At 50.1% G+C, this 25,100-nt stretch overlaps 1 protein-coding gene, 1 long non-coding RNA gene and 3 other non-coding genes across 5 annotated transcripts in view; 4 read left to right on the top strand and 1 right to left on the bottom strand.

Annotated features, from left to right (window-relative positions):
* The first annotated feature begins 1,805 nt into the window (after positions 1–1,805).
* On the top strand, positions 1,806–3,578 carry LOC125409318 (uncharacterized). Its single transcript, XR_015738855.1, has 5 exons — positions 1,806–1,978; positions 2,176–2,225; positions 2,642–2,691; positions 3,120–3,199; positions 3,402–3,578. It is a non-coding gene; the product is annotated as an uncharacterized LOC125409318 (long non-coding RNA).
* Positions 2,029–2,097, top strand: LOC125409601 (small nucleolar RNA SNORD49). The gene has a single exon (XR_007234836.1). It is a non-coding gene; the product is annotated as a small nucleolar RNA SNORD49 (small nucleolar RNA).
* LOC125409599 (small nucleolar RNA SNORD49) lies at positions 2,496–2,565 on the top strand. The gene has a single exon (XR_007234835.1). It is a non-coding gene; the product is annotated as a small nucleolar RNA SNORD49 (small nucleolar RNA).
* Lrrc75a (leucine rich repeat containing 75A) overlaps positions 2,995–25,100 on the bottom strand; it is a 43,069-nt gene continuing 20,963 nt past the window's right edge. The window contains exons 2-4 of the mRNA XM_087910526.1: positions 17,850–17,978; positions 8,937–9,052; positions 2,995–5,048 (exon numbers count right to left, since the gene is read on the bottom strand). Of these exons, the coding sequence (XP_087766652.1) occupies positions 4,517–5,048; positions 8,937–9,052; positions 17,850–17,978 (777 nt within the window). The 3' untranslated portion in view covers positions 2,995–4,516. The remainder of the gene's footprint in view (positions 5,049–8,936; positions 9,053–17,849; positions 17,979–25,100) is intronic.
* LOC125409604 (small nucleolar RNA SNORD65) lies at positions 3,261–3,333 on the top strand. Its single transcript, XR_007234839.1, has one exon. It is a non-coding gene; the product is annotated as a small nucleolar RNA SNORD65 (small nucleolar RNA).

Here is a 25,100-nt window from a genome sequence, read left to right as displayed (position 1 = left end):
AGGGGAATTTGATGAGAAGTCCTTAGTACTTTCTCTTCATCATTCACGAAGCCTGAAGGGCCTCATGTTTGACTTTGACTTGGCATTTGTAGACGTTTCTATGACTTGAAACTCCCAGAAGGAAGAGAGCAAGGGGAGAGCTGCACCTACGCTAAAGATTCAAGGCCAAATGACTTGTTTGAAATTGTCTTTCAAACCAGAGTCAAATGATCTTGTGCTATTTTTGGTTTCTTTGACCCCTCTCCCCCAAGTCTGACTTAACAGTTTTGCGACTATCAAAACCTTACACCAACTATTCTTAGCAGACCACTAGTTTCCACAAACCCAGAAGCTAAGAAGGTCACTGGATAGCACCTGAAACCTACAGCAGACAGTGCCCTTCTTTGCTGTAACTGGCCAACTGTGGTCCCTTCCAAATGACTCTCCTTGTTCCGTTACTAAAAACATGCATGAACCCACTTCCAAAATGGAACATGGGGAAACCTGAATATGTGTTCCTACTCATGGAACCCCACGCCTTTAATTTCAGCACTCGGAAGGCAGAGGCAGGTAGATCTCAGTGAGTTTGAGGCTAGCCTGGTCTACAAATTGAGTCCCAGGACAGCCAGGGCTACACAGAGAAACTCTGTCTTAAAAAAAAAACACAAAACCAAAAGTAAAAAAAATCCATATGAAGTGTATGCAATCACAGATGTGTGTGTTGCTGGCTGGAACATCTCATATATGATACATCTTGTATATAACACATCTCGTATATAATAGCCCTATCAGACTTTGCACTGAGGTGTTTGGAGACAGGTTTTCACTCTGTAGGCCAGGTTGTTCTTGAATTTACAAGAACCTTCCTCTAGCTTCCTGTGTGCTAGGATTACTGGCTCATGTAACCCAGGCTGCCTTCAAACTCTCTATATAGCTGAAAAAGACCCTGACCTTCTGATTCTGCTGCCTCCACATTCCCAGAACTTGGGAGTTTGCCACTATACCCAGTTTATGAGGTGCTGGGGATGGAACTAGGAACTAAGAACTTCATGCTTGCTATGGACCCAACCCTTAAGAAACACCCAAACATGCTCGCATACTGATGGGATAGCATCAGCAGTTTTCTATTGCCTATGAGATAAACCCGATGCAGAAAGTGCCAGGGACAACGAAAATAGACCCAACAAGACTTCCTCTTGACTATAATTCTCTAAGAAATGTGATGAGGGCTGCCTGCATAGGGTCTTGAGAGATTATGTGGATATACTTTAACAGAAATTGGGGCAGAACGGCCCGAATCCTTAAGTGGCAGCTACTGTTTTTTATTGTCTCTGAAAGCAGTTTTGGGTGTGTTATCTCAGGCAGGCCCCGGAACAATGTCTTAGCCCTCCAGTCCCAGGCCCGCAGGCTCTCCACTACCCAACTAGATTATTTTGGCTCCCTTTTCCTTCCTCCTTTTTCTTTTGTTTTGAGTCAGGGATCACTAAATCACCTAGGCTGGACTCAAATTCCTGCCTCAGACTCCTAAACAGTTGTGATTTCAGGCCTGCGCTGTAAGATCTAACTCCACACGCGTTTTCAAAGCACTTAGAATTCGCAGACCACGGCAGACACTCAGAAACCCGCGCTTTAGCCTTGGCGCAGGCGCGCTGGACCTCGCTGCGCTCGTCACTACCCAGAATCCCTGGGGCGGCAGAGACCATTCGCTCAACAGAACGGGGGAGTCGTGGGTCGCGAGGCGGACCTAGTGCACGGGAACTTCCCGTGAGCCCTTGCCACCTTCACCCTCCCTCGGGTGAGAAGTGGTCTATTCCGAGCCCTTAAGATGGGGGGCACACCCCGTCTACGGTCTCTTTCGGCGCACGCCATGACGTTTACATTTGTATCTCGTAGCTGTGTCTGGCCCCTGGGCCTAGCAGAACGGAGCATGTGCGATGCGGAGCCGGCGGCCCGATCTTCCAACCCCTCCGTGGGCGCCGCGCACACCTGAGGGAGCCGGGTAGGTCGGGGTCTGCGTCCCGGGGCACCGCTGGCGGACGGGGTGGCGACTGCTCTGATGATAATTAGGATTAGGAAGTGCCGTCCGAGGCGATAACTGACGAGCTCCCTTAGCTGACCGCAGTCGTCAGCCCTCGGCGGTTGACTGCTGAGCGCGAGTGTTCGAATTGGCTCTGGACTCTTGTTTTAACCTTTCAGACCGGGAATAAACAGAATGTCGAACAAGAGGCGCAGGATCCCACCCTGAGGTAAGAGTTTCTGAGGCCATTGGTCACGATGTGTCTAAGATCCTAATTTTGCTACCTGTGGCCTCCGGCCATGCTTTATGCAGAAGCGTTCTTATCCTAAATGGCTCCTGGCCCTAGATGGCTCAGTTGCTAAGAGGCCTATTCCTGTATCATACTGTGTCCAGGTGGGGAGACCTGCGCACCCACCCGCACGAGCACTGCGGAATTTACAAAGTGTCTCCAGTTCATGGCTGGAGGCACGGGTTGGAGTGCAACACCTGAACGCTTGACTGCTGTGATGAGATCGCTATAGGAAGTGCCGTCAGAGGCGATAACTGACGATAACTGTACCTGGCTGACTGCAGTCGAGCTCTCCCCAGTGCCTGGCGGTTAGGATTAACTCGGCCTCTACTATAACAACTGGTCTATCTTTCTAGGCAGGAAATTTGGAGTGGAGGGACTGCCCGCAGCCGTGGCCTCCCATGAGGTACGCTTTCCTTGATTTTAGTTGGGCCGGACCTTGTCAGTTTGATTTGGTTACTATAGTGTTAGTGTACAACCCTGAGCCTCCCTGACTTGGAATGCTTGTACTTAGTGCTGGTTATAGTTGGGCTAAAACAGGGTGGGGTGTGCACCTGGCCATCTTTATCTGTGTTGTCCTTGGAGGCTAGAAAAGGGCCCTAGAGGTGGTTCTGAGTGCTGGGAATCAAGCCTGGTCCAGTTGCATCTTCCCAACCTGATCCTGTCATATGGGTTGAACCTTGGGCTGGTTTACCGGACGCCATTTCACTGGTGGTTAAAATTACATTTTAATAACTTAAAATACACCCTTTGTAAGGTTTTCGGTACTCTTGGTAGGTTGTGCTTAGAACTGGACTGCAGTGGGGCTGTCACTAATCCATCCTGTGTCCGCAGTCCATTTTAGGAGTGTCCCTTTCTCAAGTTTGAGGACTGAGTGCTGGAATGCAGTTTGTGTTGCAGCAGTGGTGAAGGAGGTAAGCTTGCTCTGCAGTGATCACCTCCAGCAGCTAGTTGAGCTGTCTGTACTCTGATATCAAATGATGAGATCACCTAAAAATAGCTGGAATTACCGGCAGATTGGTAGTGGTGAGCCTATGGTTCTCTGAAGATATCTTTAGGTGTTCTGAAGGCCATTGGTTGGAGCAAATGTGATTCTGAACTTTAGTCTCTTTGCAGGCTGTCTCCAGAGGAGTCCCAGCAACAGTACTGTGATCAACTCAAGATTCTGACTGAAAGCAACCTTTTATGAAAAACTCCCATGTATTTGCTGACCTTGCCCTGGTCAGAAACCTCTGATATCATTCTGCCCCACAGGGCATTTACACTGCTTAATAAATTTGTTTCCAAAATGATTGCCACTGTATCAGCTGAATTCACGTCAAAATGTGTGTTACCCGAATCAGCGACGCTACAGTAAAGCAGGGTTTTTGGTGCTGGTTCTTAAAAACTTGTATTTGAAGAGTGAGATTTGTCAGGTGTTAAGCAGCCTAGCTTTAGCACTGTAAACTTCTGGTCAGTCTGAGCTGTTTTCACAACCTAAGACTTGGGCAAAGGCTCCAAAGCATTTAAGGCACCCACACTTCAATTCCTGTCCTTTCACGATTTATGCAGTACCATGTAAGCTCCCTAACTCACCCAGATCCTTTCAGCCTGCTTGCTTACCTAGCCTGTAAGGCTTTGAATTCCCGAAGTTGATAACCACCAAGTTTCTGCCTGTGAGCATAGGAGCTGTTTGTGGGAGATAAAGAGGGAGCATTTTGGGAGAATAGTTGAAGGCTAGGGCTGAACTAGTCCTGTAGCCTTTGATAAGGATCAAGTGTTTGAAAAGCCATTCCAGGGACTAAATCCTGGGAATGAGGTCTGGAACTAGGCTGATAGAAAGGAAAAAGTTGTGCTGGTTGGGGGGGGAAAGGGAGCTAGGCATGGTACTGCCCTTCACAGTAAGTTCCCCAGTCAAGCAAGGAAGGCCTGCAGCTTGAACTGGATAATGCTCTTAAACCACACACCCTCTTCAAGAGGACCCTGGAATTGGGGAGATTCCCCAAGGGTCTTCGTTACCCTAAATCTAGGGGTACTGGTGGGAGAGTGCTTGGTCCAGCTGCACAAGTCTGGGAGAACAGCCTGAGTGGAGACATCCCTAGAGCAAGGGATGACTTCCAGTGGCACGATATTGGGAGTTGGGGACAAAGTATTCTGAACTCATCCTGGTGTTTGAGTGGTGGCATCCTCCTGATGGGAAGAAACCCCTAATCTGCCTTAGCCATCCTGACAAAGTTCTCCCTGCTTCCAAATCATGTCTGAGTCACAATTTCCCTGCTATCATGGTCTCTGGTAGGTGTCATAGGGGTTCCTTCAGAGTCCTGCTCACTTGTGCCTTCCCTGGTCTCTTCCCCAGTACCTGGCCCCTCACCCAGCTCCAGGATAGTTGGTAGGTGACCTTGTTTGGGAGAGCGCTTGCGCAGGCTGAGCAGAAAGGGTTGGGGTAAAGAGAAGATGTCCACATTGTTGCCCAGGTCAATCCATGTGACATTTGGGAACTTGCTGGGGTCCTTCAGGGTGTCAGTGAGGTCCCTCAGCAGCGCCCTGGTCAGTCGGTTGCCATTGAGGGCTAGCGTGGTGAGGCGAGGCAGGGTACTGAGCGCTGGCAGTAGCTGCAGGACCATGTCGTCTGTGAGGCCTGTGAAGCCCAGCTCCACACTGTCCACTTGCTCTCCACAGCGCTGAAGATAGCTGGTCACCCGCTCCAGGTCACGTGAGGTCAGTGGGATGCCTGACAGGTCCACCATGTTGTCTGGAGGATTCCCAGCTAGGAGGGCCTTAAGACTGAAGGAAAGAAGGAACAGGCTAAGCAAGTAGGGCAGGCCTTTATTGGAGCAAGTAGCGTATATCACCACAGAACTGGCCTCTGCTTAACTCTGACCTGGGATCTCATTTCTTCTATCCCTTGTCAGGATGGGGAAACTAGGGAGTCCCCAGCATCTGCTTCAGGCTCAGCAGAGTGGGCAGAGCATCGGATTTGAAACTCATTCCAGTCGCTCTCCAAGCCTATGTTTCTGTGTGGTGCCTGCGGTTTCCTAGCCTGTGCTCTCTAGCTAGGTCTGTGCTTCAGTTGCTTGCCTTGGAAAAAAAAAAAGAGTTGCCATTATCGTAGGGTTATGAGGAACACTAAATACTAAGTGTTACAAGGCAGATGAGTAAATGCTGTCACTGTTAGTCACTTGAGTTTTCACAGTTGACTGGCAGCTGACCTGCTCCAGAGCTGAGGTAAGCTTTCAGAGATGAGAGCAAAAGGCTCCCGGAGGCTCGATGCCTCCATCCCCTCCCTTGCTGTCTGCTGCCCCTGTCTTGTTCTGGAGCCCAGACCATTTGGCTTGGTAAGTGTGCCTCCAACCCCTGTTCCCCTTGGTGAAACTATTCTCTCAGTTTCCAAATACCCGAGGCAAACCCTGACCTCCTACGCTGGGAATAGCTCAACTTGCTGCAAAAGAGTATGCCTTGCTGGCAGCTCAAGGGTCACAGCCGCACCAAGGCAGCTGCCCTGGGGCCCTCTTGAAGCTGGGAGATTAACTCATTTTGTTGCTTGCATCTGGAGGTAACACCCTCCAAAGCAGGTCTAGAATCCTGCCTGGAATTTGTTGGTTGTGACATTAGTGTTGGGTTCTGTCAGTGTCAGTAACAAAGTCAACCCAGCATCCTGAAGATGGTTGACAGTCTACACCCTGGAGTCAGGTGTATGTGGATTTGAATCTATCCCCACTGCTTATCAACTGTAGGCTCTTGGCCAATCAAATGGCACCAACTTCCGACCCTACTCACTCTAATATGTGCTGGGCAGTATCCTAGGCGCCAGCATCACAATGGTGAACAATGGGGACAGGAGCCCCGTTTTCCTTCTACCACGGGGAGATGGGAAACAGGTGCAGATGACATCGTAGCTTTGGGGCTGTGGCTGTTAATCGGAGGAGTAATAGTAGCATGGGCCATTAGAAGAGCTGGCTAAGAGTTCCAACCCAAGCAGTGTCAAGTGGGAAGTCTCTGTAGCTGTCAAGTGTGCATGCGTGTGTGTGTGTGTGTGTGTGTGTGTGTGTGTGTGTGTGTGTATACACCAGCACGAGGGTCATTGTAGCCCAAGTGAAGGAACATAGAGAATATAGAGAAGTGAGGACAGAGAGGAGGCACTGGTGATCACACAGTGCCTGTTTCAGTTTCATTCAAGTGTGATGAGAAGGCCCCTGAGAGGAATGAGCAGGTTTCATTCATACAGTTCCCAAATGGAGAATGAACCGAGCCTCTGTGTGGGGGCACTGGCAGACAGAAGACCTAGGTAGCCATGTTGGCACATACCTGCTATTCCAACACTTGGAAAGAAGCAGAGGCAGGGGGCATTGTGAGCTTGGGTTACAAAGTGAGATTTTTAAAAATCTCAGAAAGAGGGCAGTACTGGGGAGGATGAGGCAGGCAGATCTCTTACGAATTCGAGGCCTGTCTGGTTTGTACAGTGAGTTACAGGCCAGCCAAAGCTACATATCAAAGATCTTGTCTCAAAACAAACAAACCTGGGCGTAGTGGTGCGCGCCTTGAATTGCACTGGGGAAGCAGGTGGGTCTCTGTGAGTTCAAGGCCAGCCTGGTCTACTCGGCTAGCCACAAAGGATAGCCAGAGCTACAGAGTGAGACCTTGTCTGAAAACAAAAACAAAACCCCCAAATCAAACAATAACAACAAAATCCCAACAGCCCCTCCCAATCCAATCAAAAAAGGTGCAGGGGTAGGGAGAACTGGAGAGGTGGCTGGCGTAGCAGTTAAGAACACTTGCTGCTCTTGCAGAGGATCTGAACTTGGTTCCCAGGACCCTGTCAGGCAGCCACAACTGCCTGTAACTCCAGCTCCCGGGGGATCTGATGCCTCTAGACTCTTGAGGGTGCCAGCACTCACATGCATATATATCATTACACAGACATACACACATATATTTAATTTTTAAAAATATTATTTAATGTGTATGGGCGTTTGTGTACTATGTGCCTGAAGAGACAGGATGGTGTTGGATCCCCTGGAGTCACTGACGGCTGTGAGTCTATGTGGGTAGCAGGACTCTGAAGCTGAAGTACCTACAAGAGCAGCCAGTGCTCTAACCCACCGAGTCATCTCTCCAGCCCCATGATGGCTAGTTTTAATTGTCCATGTCTAGAAACACTTGGGAAGGGCCTCCATAATTGTCTAGATTAGGATGATCTCTGGGAATGTCTGTGGGAATATTGTCTGGATGCTCACGTTAATTGATACAGGAGGAGTCAGTTTAACGTTAGGTAGCACTATTCCCTGGGTTTGGGTCCAGGGCTGTTTGAGTGGAAAAAGAGCTGAGAGAGAGAGAGAGAGAGTTAAGCATGCATGCATCCATTTTCTCTCTGCTTCTGACTATGGATGTGACAAGTGGCTTTACTTTCCTGCCATCTTGACTCCCCCACCATGATGGACTGCAACCTGGAACTGTGAGCCAAATAAACCCTTTCCCCTTTAGAGCTGCTGTTGTCAGGGTGTGTTATCAAAGCCACAGGAAATGAAACTAAGAGAGAAGGGAACTATCTTGCCCTTTCCAACCTACTGGGAGCCAGCTGGATAATCTGGGCATAGAACCAGGGCCATGCCAGTCTCTGAACAGGCAAGCCACTCACTCACCTGTGCTACCTGTAAAAAGCTGAGTGCTTCCTCCTCCAGGAAGCCTGCCTCAGCCTGGGCTTACTCGCTGACTACCATGAGACCCGTTCTGGGTATTGTGTCTTGAGCCCTCTAGCCTCTTGGTCTTTAGGACTATAAAACCCTGGAGGGTCTTCACTGCTGCATGGATGAGACAAGGCTAGACTTTAGATTCCCTGGAAGGACATCCCAGAGAACTTTCTGGAAGTGGTTTTTTTTAAAAATATTTATTTCTTTATTTATTTATTATGTATACAATATTCTGTCTGTGTGTATGTCTCCAGGCCAGAAGAGGGCACCAGATTTCATTACAGATGGTTGTGAGCCATCATGTGGTTGCTGGGAATTGAACTCAGGACCTTTGGAAGAGCAGGCAATGCTCTTAACCACTGAGCCATCTCTCCGGCCCCCTGGAAGTAGGTTTTGATGGCCACAACTTGAAGCAATATTCTTTTTATTTATTTATTTTTAAATATTTATTTATTTATTATGTATACACTATTCTGTCTGTGTGTGTATGCCTTTAGGCCAGAAGAGGGCACCAGACCCCATTACAGATGGTTGTGAGCCACCATGTGGTTGCTGGGAATTGAACTCAGGACCTTTGGAAGAGCAGGCAATACTCTTAACCACTGAGCCATCTCTCCAGCCCCTTGAAGCAATATTCTTGTCTCAGCCTCCAAAGCATAGGATTGCAGAGGCACACCACCATGCCTAGTTTCTATCCCAGAATACCAGAAACACCAGGAACCAGAAATTCCTCATGTTCCATCTCCACCTGTCAATCTGTGGGCCATGCCCCCCAACTCCTACCCCAGGGACCTCCTTTTCAGCATCTCCCAAGTACCTGGAATGACCAAGTTACTTTTCTGGTCCTTAAATCCAGCATGATCTTTTCCTCCTTCAAGATGAATTTACTGACATTTCCCCTGGCTTGGGCCCTCAACACAGTGCCCCAGGAAGGGTATCAGTCAGCAGGGCTGGGGCAGGGCAGACTATAGGGACTGCCACTCACCAGGCCTGTGGCTTCCTCTTCACCAGCCCTCGTTGCCTCCTCCACTGTGAATGAGGGCTAAGGTGGTAGGTCAGCTGCCGGCACAGCTTCTCCATGGCACCCAGCGCATCACCTTCCTGCAGAGGCAATCACAGGCACAGGTCTGGGAGGTGTCCCTGGAGGGCTTGGGAGTGCCCTGATCCCCACTCTAGAGTCCCTGGTTCTCTGGGAAGACCTGCTCTGCTGGCCCCAGTGAGCACCTTTGGCAGGAGCAGCAGGTACAAACTGTGTGTGTGTGTGTGTGTGTGTGTGTGTGTGCGTGTGTGTGTGCACGTTTTGCTGGGAATCAAACCCAGGGCCTCAAACATGCTAAGCAACTACTCTACTACTGAGTTAATCTCTGGGTCTATGCCTTATGAATTAGTTGCTGTCATTGGAAAATGTTACTTTTTTGCTTTTTGAGACAGGGTTTCTCTGTGTAGCTTTGGAGCCTGTCCTGGAACTAGCTCTTGTAGACAACATCTGGCTTCGAACTCACAGAGATCCTCCTGCTTCTGCCCCCTGAGTGCTGGGATTAAAGGCGTGCGCCACCACTGCCTGGTTTAAAAACTAGTTTTATTTTTATGTGTATGGTTGCTTTGCTTGTATGTACGACTGTGGACCCGCAGAAGCCAGAAAGGGTCACCTGAGTCCCTGGAACTGGAGTTAGAGATGATTGTCAGCTACTTTGTGGGTGCTGGGAATTGAACCAGGGTCCTCTTCAAGAGCAGCCAGTGCTCTTAGCTGCTGAGCCATCTCTCCAGCCCTCTTTCATCAACATTTGAGTTTGTGACCCTGAGTACCACGGACTAAACTGTGTCCGTTCAACAATTATATATTGTTCCCTTTTATCTTTTTTCTTTTCTTTTGAGACAGGCTTTCTCTCTGTAGCCTTGGCTATCCTGGAACTCACCCTGTAGACCAGGCTGGCTTGAACTAAGATCTGACTGGCTCTGCCTCCCGAGCGCTGGGATTAAAGGCATGTTCAATCCCCACTGCCTGGTTCTATATTGATTTCCTAACACTCAATTCCCCAGAATGTGACTGCATTCAAAGGACATTTAAAGGTAATTAAAGTAAAAATGGGGCAATATGACTGGGCTTTAATCCCATATAGCTGGTGTACTTAGAAGTGACCAGGACACAGACATGTCCAGAGGAAAGATCCATGTGAGCATGCAGGGAAAAATCCTTCACAAAAGGCGAGGAGAGGCTGCATCTTGGCCTTCTGACCCCTACAGCATGGAGAGCATTAATTTCTGTCATTTAAGTCACTGGACTATACACTGGGTTAACTGCAGTGGGAAGGCTTAATAGACACCAACTCCATCTTAAGGACAATCAATTCAACACAGGCTCTGTATCAGATCTAAGCTGGGTGGAAAGGTATGAGTCCCAACCCAGGAATGGGCAAGAGTGTACTCCTGCCAAGAGATCCAGTGCCGAGGGCCAAGACCCAGAGGGTACTGGGACTCCAGTGCAAACCACCAAGAGGAGGTGGTGAGCTTCAATGTACCAAGCAGCACCAGCTTTTCAATTATGATTACCGTCACCACTCTGCTAATGAAGAAGCAGCCTATGCAATCATTTAGAACACAGACTTGGGACCAAATTGTGCCGTTCCATGTCCTGGTTTTGTCTGTGGCCTTAAGCAAGTTGACATGACTTCTCTGTCCCTTCAGTTCTCATCTGTGAAGCAGGGGCAGTAACACTGGCTTCGCATGGGTTTGGAGGAGTAACCGAGTCAGTACTATTCAGGTGCTTTGTATGGAAGCCAAGCTTGCTCAATGAACACAGTCTGCAGCTGTGGGCACAAGCAGGAATTCAACCAATCACAGATCAAGAGTACCCAGTAGCTGGGCATGGTGGTGCACACCTTTAATCCTGGCAGAGGCAGGAGAATCTCTGTGAATTTGAGGTCAGCCTGGTCTATGTAGTCAATTCCAGGATAGCCAGGAGAGACCCTACCCAGAAAAGAACTTTGTCTGTCCTGGACACGAATATACTTATTTTTCTGTCATTACTCCCTAAATATTATAGCAGAACTGTTACTCCTACAGCATTTATCTGGGCATGCTCATTGTGAAGAAGGGTGGACACACGTCCTATGCTGCTTTATGAGGGGACATGTGCATTTGGTATTTACAGGGTCCTGGTGCTCAGCCCCCATGGAAAGACCAGCATAGTATCCTGAGCTTCGGTGTTAAAAGGTCATTTCTTCCTGGGCTCACATGTAAGCTTGTTTTGTGTTTTGTGAACGTGTGTATGTCTTGTTGTTTTGAGACAGGGTCTTACTGTGTAGCCCTGGCTAGTCTGGGAATCACTATGTGCACCAGGGTGGCCTAAAACTCACAGAGATCTGACTACCTCTGCCTCCCAAGCATGAGGATTAAATGCCAGCCCTTGAGCTTGAGTTTTCAAGGGCAGACGGATAACGATTTTTTTTGATAGAGAAAGGAAATCCGAGATCTCCCTGAATGAGGAGCAACAGTTGGTGAGGGCAGTTCTACAGGCACAGAGGCAGGAAATAAGAATCTGGCCCGGGCAAACCCAGCCATCCCCATCCTACCCCTTGTCCACACCTACCCTATCTCTCACCTAGACCAAGCTAGAACTTTACAGAATGCCCACACTCCAGAGTACTACCAACGCTGGTCACCCTCGGTATACAGAGGAGGGCACTGACAGACGGCAAGAAAAGGAAGTCTGAGCAGGTGTGGGGGGGTGCCATCAATGGCCTGGAAAAGTGAAGCATCTAAACGGGAACCACGGGGTGGCTCTGCCGCTGACGGGACTGCTCTGGAGGGCACCCAGTTCCTCAGCCTCACCCCTCTCTGCTGTGTAGCCTGACTGACAAACTGGAGTCAGCAGTCCACCCCAGGTAGTCTCTCTGAGCCCCTAGAGTAGACATCAGGTTCCGAGACTCAGATTCCTGCTTAGCCTAGTCACACAGGTGGGAGCAAGTAACACAGACAAGAGGGTGCATTGTTGGGGGCTGCCAGGGAGGCAGTAGAGAGGAATGGTGGGCGGGGTTTATATCCTGGGGTTTTCTTACTGGGTGGGAGGGCTGGGAAGGTGACTGAGGCCATGCCCACAGAAGGGACTAAAAATGACAGAGGTCATACACAGGTCCAAGAAGGTGTGGGCAGAATGCAGATGAAGGGATAGGGGATTCGAGCTAGCAATCTGGGCAGAAAACACAGGGTTTGTGGTGTATTAGCTGCCAATGTGACAGATCGCAGCATTACCTGGGAGACGGGCTGCTAAGCACGCCTGTGGGGGCATTATTTTGATTATGTAAACTGGAGTGGGAAGAGGCATTGTTCAACAGAGCAGACGCATGCATGTAACTCAGTGTTTTGATGGCGTGTGCAAGGTGTCCAGTTACGTCAAGCTCTCTGCCACCTTGACGTCCCTCATGTGATGGATTGTCCCCTCGAACTGTGAGCCAGAATAAACCCTTTCTCTCTTCAGTGGCTCTGGCTTAGGACTGATTGCATCGACAAGGGCTTCAGAGGAGAAGCAAGTGTAAAGGCAGGGTGGGGACATGCTGACTAGGAGGAGCCCATGGGGTCTCCAGCTGGGATTCCTCAGGGTGGCCGAACTTCTGACCATGGAATAAGCTGAGGGGGGAGTGGAGGGAACACAGGGCAAAGAGACAGAGAAGGCACAGAGAAATGGGGTGAGGGGAACAATGGGCACCTGGAAGAGGGCGGCCAAGGTCACCTTTGGTGGCCACTGTGTGGCCAATGAGGACCTTTCCCAGCACAGGCTTGGCCGGCGTGAGGGGCACTAGTGCAGACTGGTAATGGTGACACCTGACTTTGGTGGCAAAAGAATGGGATTTGAGGATAGGACGTGACACAGAGATGCCACATCCAGAGTTCATTTCCCATCTTGGATTCCCAGGGTACCTTGGAAAACTGGCGCTAGTGGTGAGTGGGCGGGTCCCCTGGCGGTGGATTAACTCTATTTTTAGTTAGTGTACAAAATAATGGGTTTCGTTATGACATTTTCACACACACATTATTACAGCTTATTCATACTTTCTCCCCTAAGGCTCTCCTCTGACCCTCCTCCTCTCACTTGCTGGTCTCTTTGTCGCTTGAGCAGCCCCCTTCTGCTTTGACGACACACACACAGGGAAAACCCGCAATGTTTTGTCTGTCTTCATTCCCATTTCCGACTGCTCCCTGCCTCCGCATTCCTTCTTTCCGGATCCCAGTCCTGCAGTGAGAGCGATTCCTTTGTGCACTACAGGGGAGAAGCACGGGCTCAGGAGCCTTAAGAACCAGAAGGGCCAATGGATGGGAATGGGGGCACGCCCAGGTTCATTTTAGGATGCTTTGGAACAGAGAAGAAACCCACCCAAAGCCCATAGCAGAGCCCCTCTGCTTTGGCTCCTCCTCCAATCAATTCCCTGGGTTTCTGAATACCCGGGGCCGCGCCCTCTCCCTCAGTTGTCCAAACTTGAGGAGCTCAGGCAGTTGAATCTTAAGAGAACAAAGGCATAAAGAGGGCTGGGTAGTGCACGGCGTCGGCCACAAGAGGGCAGTCGAGCACAGGGCGAGGCTGCTGCTACCAGAGGGAGTTGGAGCCAACCTCAGCCTTCTCATTGGCTAAACAGGGACAACAGCTGAGTTGGCCAATTAGAATCGAGAGTAACTGTAAGAAAGCACAGGGACGAGTTCCCCTCTGCTTGCAGGAACTAGGTACACCATGGGTCTTTTGTTGTTTTGTTTCTGTGGTGTTTGGGATCCACTCTGACTTCAGATGGCAGGCCCACACTAGCACCGGCCACATTTCCGGCCCTTAACGTTTACCTAGTTTACCGAGTGTCTAGAAATCATTATGCATCTCCTTCCTCCACTCGGGCGCAGTCCCACCGCTCCCATTTAACAAGGAACGGAGGCGCACAGTTCAACACGCAATCCAGACGTTGCCCCCTAGCTCCTACCAACCTACCCACTGTACTCCCCTCCTTACGAACCTGCCCTTTGCATATTCATTCAAGACGCTTTCATCCTCTGCCCAGCTCCTTCCCTTTCAGGCTCCTTAAAGGCCTTCTTCCAAAGAGAATAGGATCTAGTGGGGCTGGCCCAGAGGACTGTGTGTGTACATGTGTGTGCATGTGTATGTATGTGTGCGTGCGTGTGTGTGTGTGTGTGTGTGTGTGTGTGATGGTGCTGGTGGTGGCTAAAAGAGAACCCAGCATGGAATGGGACAATGAAAACGAGACGCCTTGTAGGGATTGGAACCTGGACAGGAGAACAGGGCCCGTGGGTAGTTATAGTCCCTACCATGTGGGAGGGTGGGAATGAGTCCTGTGAAGAGAAACTGTGTAACGAGGCACGGGGGATGGACGGACTCGCTCAGTAGTTCCAAAGCCTCCATAATGCTAAACTGCCTCTGGGTCCACAAGAGGCTGGACTGCGTGGGTGTCTGCTGGTTGCGATTAACCATGCAAAAGGACCGTGGAATACTCCCAGCAGCTCTCCCTCCCGCCCACGGCAAAGGAAGAAAAGGAGGCACGAGCTGGCAGGACTCCAGTACCGCAGTCTCTCCAGAACTGCCCAGTGACACTGTCCTGAAACACTGCCGGAGGATGTGTTTGAGGGACTTCCCCCAGGATCTGTTGGAAAGAGGCTCAGGGGCTCAAGGCCGACCTACAGCCTTCCCTGGTCTCTCAATAGACAGGCGCCATCTGCCACATTCATTCCCCAGGCACCTCTGTAGCAGCACCTAGGATTCCAACAACCCCGTCTGCCACTCAAAGGCTTCCCTCATTCATAAATGTACTCACTCATTAATCAGATTCGACCTGCTTCACTTACTACACACTGGACACTGTTTAGATGACTGCCTGCTTGTTTTCCTTGGCCACCCTCACCCCAGTCTGTTTTCTGTCCTTCTCTGCTTACAGGGACTGTCCTGAAAAGTGTATCACCCAGGTTCTCCTGTCCCTGGTTTCTAGCTGGGCTCAGTTAATGGGAGCAATCGAGGGTCAGGAGGAGCAAAGAGCCAAGTCATCTCATCCAGCATGTACGGGAACCTCCCAGACCACCCTGCCCTTGGCTCCCGGGTGCCAGCTCCACGCAGTCTCTTTCCAAGATTTATCAGAACCGTCTCGGGGACCAAGAGAACAGAAGGGCCAGAGGGATGGTATGTGAATTCTAGGACAGGTATCTTGGCTAGCTCTGTGGTATGGAACACTCAACAATCCTGGGGCAACACCCACATGGCAAACCGAGGCCTCCTGCCACCAACCCCGTGGTGTGCATTAATGAACGCCAGTCAAGCCCGGCACTTATAGCCTTGGATGTCTGCCCTGCAGAGACTGTTTAACAACAAATGTTTGCTCTGGGGTTTTCTTTTACTTACTTGTTTTAAATTAAGTTTTTATGTCTGTGTGTATGTATGAGGATGAGTGTGTGGGTGCATGTGAATGCCATGGCACATGCACGGCGGTCAGAGGACAGTGGTCATGGCACCTGACTGTCATTCCGGCAGAGGCGAGAGGGGAAGTGGAAGCAGCTAGTCTACCACGTTTGGTGAAATTCTAGGCCAGTGAGAGACCTTGTTTTCGATAAAAGGTAGCGACATCTGAGAACAGAAGGCACCCAAGGGTACCACGATCTCTATGAGCACATGCACACAGGTGCAGGCATGCATTTGGACACAAGCTCACATCTTACCCCTTCATGCATGCTTGCACACTCGAATACACACATGTACATGCATAAATTCACAATGGAACATGCTGCTTCCTGCCCATTATAAGACAAAACTGTGAACAGGATGGATAGATAATCCTTAGCGTATTTTTTTTTTTTTAAATAAAAAGACGGGGTCTCATTCTGTGGCTCTGCCTGACCTGGAACTTGCGATATAGACTGGGCTGACTTCGAACTCACAGAGATCTGCCTCTGCTCTACACTCCAGAGCTAGTACTAAAGGCTTAAGTCTCTATTCTAGTGGGTAAAATAGACAGTACATACAGTAACCACCAAGCAAATGTGGGATCATTAAGATCTTACATACCCACAAAAGGCCATGCATTGAAGACTTGGTCCTTAGCTTGGTGCCACTGGGAGACAGAACTTTAGGAGAGGTGTCTAGTGGGAGGGGCTAAATCACTGCAAGTGTGGTTTGAATCTCCAATGTCCACCGGCTGGCCGCACTGGCTCATGTTTTGAATGCTTGTTTCCCAGCTGGTGGGAACATTTTGGCTGTGCAACTTTTAGGAGATGGGCCCTGGTTGGTAGAAGGTCTCTAGAGTTCTAGCCTTTTCCCGTTCTTTCTGGTCCACCATGATATGAACAGACTCCCATAACAGTTGGCCATCTTGTGACACATCTAGGCCACAACGTGAGCATCTAGGAGAGTGTTTGATACGAAGACCTACGAGAAGGGAGCCCAGCCAACCCCGAGTCAGTGCAGGCGACTGGGGTAGGGCTGCCTTCTTACCAGTTCGGATGTTCTTTCCATCTCTGGCCCACCCACACCTGGGGAAGTCCCAGAGCATCCAAGACTGGTCCTTGAACCCCCAGCAGGGCTGCGCCCATTCTGCTGCTTCAGAAATCCTGGTCAGAGAGCAACCCTGCTGTTTCCTAAGACCAGACCTGTGGGGACCACATTTTATCTGCTGCTGTTTCCTACACTGCCCTACTAGTTAAGAACCCTGACAGCACGCAGGTGTCGCAGGCCAGCTCCTGTGCACAGGTGGCCACTTGGACAAGGCCCATGCAGGCGTCTCGCGAGAACTATCTCCTTTACCTCTCAGCAGGAGGGAGACGGCTTTAACATCCATTTTGGGGTTGAGGACAATGAAACCCTGAAAACCTAGTGGTGTGGGGACGGTCACACCATGCAGTGCACTGAACGCCTGTGCTCCAACCCCATTCACGTGCCGGAAGGTGGGGCCTTCCGGAGACGACTCGGTTGTGGGCACTCATTAGAGCTACTCTAAGAGGGGTCTAGAGAGCCTTCCTACCCTCCTTCTACTACGTGAGGACGCAGGAGAAGGCAACAGTCTGAGGTGAGAACAAGGCTCCCATCAGACACCCCAACCCTGCACTTCCAGCCAGATGTGAGAAATTAATTCTGGAAGCCCTCAGGCCATGGTACTTTGTGTAGCAGCCTGCGCTGAGTAACACTGACTGACGTGGTCCCCACCTCCCCTAGGCAGAAGCGAAGGAGCGCTAGGTTCTCCTGGTCTAGCCTGCTCCTGTGTCACTGGGCCTGGTGAGGAAGTTAGAACTTCAGGTCTTGCCCAGCCCCAGGTTTGCAGGGCGGGCCTAATCACCTCTGCAGTCCTCGCGAAAGGCACAACCTATTTCGTACTGTTTCCCTCAGCTCTCAAATAGACATGAAGATAATTACTCACCTATTATTCGTTAATTTTTAAGAGCTCTATTACCTGCTATGCCTCGCCTCTCATCTTTGGCCAACTAACTTCCTATTATAGAAAAGACAGGTATGTCAACTGCAGGGCTTCCTCAGAGGCCCGTTTCTAGTACTTTTCTGGTCACCAGGGTTTCGGTTTCAGCTACTTGGTACCCTATGGCTCTTGGCACCAACAAGCTCCTCTCCCAGGCCACCAACCCTCACGACTGGCTTTTCTTACTGTCTTGTACTGGACTTATGGCTTCTTTGCCTGTCTTCCATTGACTCTACCAGTTTGCATCCTCTACAGCCAGCTTCCCTCCTCTCTAGATCTGGACACCAGGCAGTCAGAGAAAAGGTCCTAAAGGAAGCCACAGATGGGGTCAACCTCAGAAGTTTCCCCTGAGCCGAAATCCAACTCCCTGGGCAACCATGGTCAGGTCTGTGCCATCTAGAAAGCGGTCTAGCTCACACGGCAGGACCTGGCTGCTTCAGACCACAACTGCCTACCGGCTTGGGGCAGTGGATGTAGCGGGCCAGGCTGATGATGAGGTCGTGTGTGATGGGATCCACCAGGTTCCGGAAGCTGGCGTAGCGATACAGCACATCATCCAGCGAAGTTGACTCCATGCCCAGGTCCTGAAAGGGAAGAGAACGCCCAGAGGTCAAGAGCCATCCAACTTACCTTGAGCATTTCCCTCTTGGGAACTTTTTACTGTAGGTATCTTGGCCGTTAACTTCAGGAAGGATGAGGAAAAGACACTACTCTTCCCTCCCACAGGGGGCACTGCACTCCATCTACAGAGCTTCCCCCGGGGCTCAAGGATGGCTGGAGTGTGGCCAAGAGTCGCAGGATCTAGGGCTCTGTTTCCACTGTTCTGGGTTGTTGGACTTTCTAAGATTCTTACACAATGCCAGGCACAGGCCAGTCCAACCCTCTCCCAACTTTGAGGGTCCTGAGCTCACAGCTCTCTGCTCAGAGATAATGGGGCGGACGCAGCCCACCTGGGATTGTTGGATTAGGCACTAAAAGTTGCTGGCTTTGAGTAAGAGGCGGGGCAACGGGCCGAGCTCTGGGAGGGGGGCCTTCTTGACGTTTGGTGGGGTAGTCTTAACTTCAGGCACCTTTCTCAGGCCTAGAATCTTAGAAACACCTTAAGGAAGGAGCAGCAAATCAATAAATCTGGACCTGCAGATGAAGAAATAGAGGCTGGCTTCCTACAATGTGGCCATTTGGGGAGGGGGGTGGACCCAGGCCTCAGTTCCCACTCTGTTTTGCAAGGCCTGCTCACCCCTCACCCTCCGCTAGGGGTGAGCCAGGCCAGTGACAATGGATACAGGACAGAAAGGGGGCTGTGGGTTTTGGCGGTTGCACCTGAGAGCAAAGAAGAATGCACCATGGATTGGAGGGGCCAGGGCACCAAGCCCCTCTCCTGTAGGGCACTTCCTAGAGTATTCTCTATCTCCCAGGGTTAAGGGCCAGTTTGGAGAGCTCTGCCTTCCACTGGGCAGGCACCAGGCTTGGGGGTAAACAGGGTGCTATGTGCCATGTTCACCGTCAGTCTGCTTGGTACCCAGTGGCACAAGGTGCCATGTGGCTGAGCACAGGGCCTTCTGAAGAGCTGGCTGGCAACTGTAACACTTGCTTTGGCCTCTGTCCTCTACCTGTTCAACCCCTCACGTAATCTGCCTAACAGCTCCAGGCCCGTGACCCTCTGTATAATGGAGACAGTGACCCTGGCATCAGAAATCAGTGAAACAGAACTAAGCAACAAGTCCAATGCTTCTGGCAGAGATCGGTACCCCCTGTGGTTCCCCCAAAACCCGCCTGACCCCGTTTGCTCTTCACCCCTTCCCTGCCACACCTGCAGTTCCTTTGACCCACAGAGCCATTGAGAACGTGCTGAAAGTCCTTCAACTCTTCAGAAAATACAGCCGCCAGGGCAGGACAGGGACCTTGGCTACCAATTCCCTGTTGGCCCCGTGTCAGAGGGTGTGTTGGGTTGTGCAGAACTCCAGGACTATTACCCAGGAATGAGGAAGACACACCTCTACCCTGACATTCCAAGGGCATCAGAAGGCCTCGTGGTCCAAGGGCCTTAGCCTAGCATTAAGTTTCTCAGTCTGACCTCTGCTTATGGGTCAAGGCTCCCTTCTTGGGGACAGGAAGGCAGAGAAAAGGAGGGGAGCATGGTAGTGATCCCCAGGACTAGAGGCTAGGCTCACAGCTAGGGGAAGGAGCACAAGGGTATGGGGGTCTTTTCTTTTCTTTTCCTTGCTCTTCTTCTCCTTTAGGGCAGCCAGGTTGGCCTCAAACTTGCAACCCTCTTGCCTCAGCTTCTCAACTATTGGGAATAAAGGCCGTGCCCAGAGAAGGGCTCTCTCTTCCTCTGTCCTGCTCCCCTTTGATGATGCAATGCTCGTGTCTGTCCCTCACCCGCGTACATCTGTCCCTGGGGTGATTCACAACTAATGTTCTCAGGCCCCTGTAGACTCTTTAGCTCACTTAGCAAGAAACCCCTGTCCCCCTGTCACTTGGGATGTATTTTTTTTCTTCCGATGAAATGGACAGGTCAAGAACAAAAGTTAGCAAACTGTGTGCTGAGGTCCTGGGGTCGGCAGGCGGGGGGAGGGGGTGCTGAGGGAGGCAAAGAAGCTCTTGATCTCAGACACATGAATAAACAAACTATTTCCAAAGAGTTCGAAAGTGGAAGATTGGTGGCTTCCCACCCTCCGTGTAGTCACACTGGGTCCCAACTCTGCAGGCCCTCCCACATTCCAGGCCATCCTATTCTAGGAAAGACCAAGACACACCACTGGTTAACCCAAAGACTGGGCAGGCCTGCCTTGGTGCAGACTGCGCCTCTCAAGGGCCTACTCTTGGTTGTTTCCTCTGCCCCTCAACTCAGGAGCCCTGTGGCTGACAGTGGCTAGCTCTTTGGTGGGAGGAGGATGCCCCCAAAGAATTCCAGCTGGGGTGGAGCTTCCAAAGGTCTAAAGGCTATAGCAGAAAACACCAGCCTGGGGCCGGACACAAACTTTCTTTTTTGTTCTTTATTACTTGCTTGATTTCCGGCTGCAATTGTGTCCAAGGACATTGGTGCCACTTCAGGACGTACCCTAGTATCTGGGTCTCTTCTCTAGTTCTCTCTCTCTAGCACAGTGCACTGGGGACTTTTGTGTCATGGTTCATAAACTGGACATGAGGGAGAGAAGTTAACTAGCCCCTCAGGGTGTGTCAGGTTGGGCCACAGCCCTGGGGAAAGCAGCTCCCCTGACTGTAGGTACGAGGACACCAGTACTGTGAGAAGGCGTTGGAAGAATCAAATCCAGAGGTGGCCCCTGCAGGTGCTAGCTCCGGAGGGGCTGGCTTGCCTTGCACCAGCGAGGCACCCGGAGATCTGATCTTCCTCACGGTAGCGTGGCTCTAACCAGCACATCTCTAGGAACTGTGTGCACAGATGGCTGCTCACCAGAAAGTCTGGGCAAGTGTTATCCAACAGCAGGCACTGAGTCACTGCTGGTGGGAGCTCTGCTAGAAGGGTGTAGCTGGGCTAGCCCCAAGCCACAAACTGTTCCCTGACTTGAAAGGCTGTGTCTAGAGGTGGCAGGCACACAGGACATCTTAAGGAGGTGGGGCCCCACATGACATGAGCTCTGATAAGGTGTGGGGAACATTCTGCAATGGGACAAGAAATAATGAGCCTACAGTCAAGGCTATGGACTTCCAAAGGGCAAGCATAGATTTAAACTGGAAGTCAGAGCCTTTAAAGTCCTCGGGAGGAGCCCGGGATCCTTGAGAAATCCGAGAGTCTTCAAGGGCCTCTCCCAGTGACATAACCTGTTACCCCAGCCTTCTGCACAGATCCCAGGCCGAACAACAACCTGCTGTGACAGCCGGCACGCAGCAGCTGCAGCCCTGGAGACCAGCTGCTGCTAGGGAGCAAGGCATCAGACATTTGCAACAGGAAACAGCCTTCTTCTTAGTCTTTATTTTCCTTTGGAAAATTCTTGTAAAAATCTATTTCTCTCATATGTAAATTTGTTATTATTTTTTTAAAATATAAAAAAGCAGCTTTGTTGAGAATGTGATCCACATACAATTTACTCATCTATAGGACAGAGTCTGGGGCTGAGGCATAGCTAGTGGCAGATTGTATGCTCAGCATGTGTGAGGCCCTGGGTTCAATTTTCAGCAACAAAAAAAAAAGAAAGAAAAACACTTCAGTGGCTTTTAGCATGTTCATTTGTGCAACTACCACAATAAATTTCAGAACATCTTCCTTACCAGGAAACGCTGTAACCACTACCCTATTCCCAATTCTCCCTTCTCAGGCACAGGGCAATCATCTACCTGCTTTCTGTCTCTATGTATTTCCTATTCAGAACTTCCTTCTCCTTTTGTTGTCTAACTGTAATTATAGATCTTTCCAGAAACACTGCCCTCTTTTTTATTGCTACTAATTTTAAATTAACAAGCAAGTCCTTTAGAGCCCCTCAAAAAAAAAAAAAAAAGATTTACTTAACCAGGCATGGTGGCACACACCTTTTATCCCAGTCCTCTGGGAGGCAGATCTCTGAATTCACAGCTGCCTAGTCTACTGAATGACAGTCAGGAATACAGAGAGAAACCCCGTCTTTAGAAAACAAAACAACCCACCAAATATTTACTTATTTTTATTTCATGTGAACATGTGTCTGCCTGAATGTATGTGTACTGCAAGTATGCCTGGTACTAGCGAGGCCAGAGGAGGGAACTGGGGGTACAGTCAGTAGCGAGCCTCCATGTGGGTGCTGGGAGCTGAACCCAGGGAAGGCTTTGACTGCATCCTGAAAACCCCTCTGGATATATAGCTAGCTTTGCCTATTACAACTATGCCCCACCCTCCAGTGAAGTGCCTGGTCCATGTGGGCACAGATTATGTGGTGATACAGTGGAGAGGGGGCCCATGCCTATAGCTGGTGTCTGCGAGACAAAACATTTTCAATCAAGCCTTTCCACCCGAGAGAACTCGCAACATGGGGACAAGGACCCAAGAACTTGTCCCCCTGTATTTTCTGTGGCTGTAACAGAATGCCTGAGTTTGTGTAACTTATCAAGAAATTTATATTTAGCTCATGTTACTAGAGACTGGGGAGTTCAATGCAGGGTGGCCACACTTGGCAAAGGTCTCCCAGTCTGTTGTGACTCTGCAGACAGCATCACACAGCATGAACCCGAGTAGATAAAGCACTGACCCACTTTGTAACAACCTGTGCGTGAGAGAGAGAATCCATTCCCATCTGTGAGAGAAATATTCAAAGCTCTTTAATGTCAACATTCGTGTGGGCCAGCGCATTCCTTCTGCAGCCTGTTACTATAACTGGGGGCTTCTGATCTTGGTGGCTGCTATTGCTGTCATTGTCGTAGTTGTTTTCCCCCACTTTGCATGTGTGTATGACACGCAGACCTATGTGTATGCTTTTGCATGTATGTGGGTGCATGAGCACCGCATAAGGTTGGTGTCAGCAAGCGCCTTTGCCCTCCCACCTAGGCACTGAGGCAGGCTCTCTCAATCAAACCCAGAGCTGGCCGAGATGGCTGGAATTATAGGTTGGCTGCCATGCCAACCCCATATGTTTGTGGCTGTGGTGGTTTGGGTGAGAATGGCTCCCAAAGGCTCATGAGTTTGAATACTTGGTCTCGTTGTTGGAAGTGCTGGGAAAGATCAGGGTGTGGCCTTGTCGGAGATGTGCCACTGGGGGGCAGGCTTTGAGGTTTCAAAAGCCCAGGCCACACATACCTAGCTAGCTCTCTCTACCTGGTACTTGTAGGTTCAGATATAAACTCTCAGCTACTTCTCCAGAGCCGTGCCTGCCTGCTTGTGCCATGTTCCTACCACGACGGTCATGGGCTCTAACCCTCTGGAACTGTGAATCCCAAATCAAATGCTCTATTTTGTAAGTTGTCTGTGTCACGGTGTTTTGTCACGGCAATGGGGACCTGACTAAGACAGTGGGCTTCTGGGGATCTGAACTTCTAGTCCTTAACGCCTACAGAGCAAGCATTTTAACCAAGCCGCCTCTCTAGCTTCTATTATTATATTGGTCTTACTTTAAATGTGAATGTAGCAATGCTGACCAAAACTGGTACTGGATACTCAGTTGTGCACTCACTGGCACCCAGAGCTCAGCCCTGGGCTTGCACACTCCCCATTGCTTCTCGCCCTCAGCCACCCAGCACCCATCCCCCTCAGAGTAGGCAGAGGGCTCTTTCCTGACACAGATGCTGAAACTTCAAAAATGTCAGGTATTTGGCCACCCGTGGGTATTCAGTAATGCAGACCCTCGAGGCTGATGGAGTCTTGTTTCTCCAGCTACTTTTCCAACACCAGGACTGCACAGGCCTGCCTTTGACACACCAAACCGCAGCTGTGTCTCCCAGGAGGCCAATGACAGCTGGTATCGTCGTGACGCTCTCAGTCATCAAATAGGCTTCCCCTTCATGATGATCTCACATTTCTAGAAAACGTCCCGACTCTCCAACTACCCCTACTGTCCCACAGCTTCTCAGTGCCCAACCCCTGCCTCCCAAACCCCACTACCACTCAGTTTTCTCAATAGAAACCGACCTGTCTTCTTTGGCTGGATCTAGTTCTCAGATCCAAGAGGCCCTGCCCTCCATAAGGCCCCCAGAAGTAATGAGCACTGGGAAGAAGGAGAGAAGCTGGGGCGTTTGTGCGTTCCTGGTAGGAATGCGAACTGGGGTGACCTCTGCAGAAAGTGGTATGGCAGTTTCTAAACAATTAAATGCAGGATTATCACAAGATCCAGCAATTCCATGTCTGGATACACAGCTAGGAGAGTTGAAGGCAGGGTCTCAGAGACACTGCACACTCACAAGAGAGGAGAGGGAACATTAGTTTGAACGCCATAAGCTAGCGGCGGAACGGGCAAATCCTGTGTGGTCCACCTGTATGAGGTCTCTACAGTAGTTAACAGAGATACCACAGCAGTGGTTGCCTGGGAACGGGCGGGGGCTGTGGGACTACTGATCAACAGATGCTGAGTTTCAGCTTTGTAAGATGAGCTCTGGAGACGAACCGCATGGTCTGAATGAACTTTACACCTAACTGGAGAGGGGCCGGGCTGTGGCCCAGCCGAAGATGCTTGCACAGCATGCTAAGGTCCTAGGGTCCATCCCTAGCACCACACCAAAACACTAAAAAGGTTAAACTGATAAACTTTATATCATGTATGTTCTGCCTCCATTTGAAAAAAAGAACGCAAGACCCAGGCCTGCAAATATGCACACTATCCTAGCAGGAAGAAGAAAGCACATATATGTCTGGCTTTCCCAGCCCTATTTATTATACTTGGTTGTTAAAATTTCTGTTTCCTTAAGAGTTAAGACCTTACTATGTTGTTTTCCCTGGTCCTAAACTCCTGGGCTTAAGTGATCCTCCTGTCTCAGCTTCTAAAGCAGCTGGGATGAAAGTGTGTACTTGATTGGATATTAGATTTTTTTTTTTCTGTGTGTTCAATGGTGAATATTTCTCTTCTAAATCACTGTCAAGAGAAAACTTGGGATCTTTCTTTTTACAGTTTTTTCCGCTTCTGCTTTCTAAGGCAAACTGAAGTTGGCTCTCAATGCCTCTATGTTTATCTTTTCTGGATAATTTTCAGTAATTCATGGTCTCAGGGCCTTCCACACCTCTGAGCTCACTTTCCGTGGTACCACTGCCACATTTACTGTTGCTGGGAAGGATGGAAAAGTCAGCT

The sequence above is a fragment of the Myodes glareolus genome, chromosome 9, assembly GCF_982192425.1.
Source record: "Myodes glareolus chromosome 9, mMyoGla1.1, whole genome shotgun sequence".
NCBI classification, from domain to species: domain Eukaryota; kingdom Metazoa; phylum Chordata; class Mammalia; order Rodentia; family Cricetidae; genus Myodes; species Myodes glareolus.
This window is presented reverse-complemented; position numbering and strand designations above follow the sequence as displayed.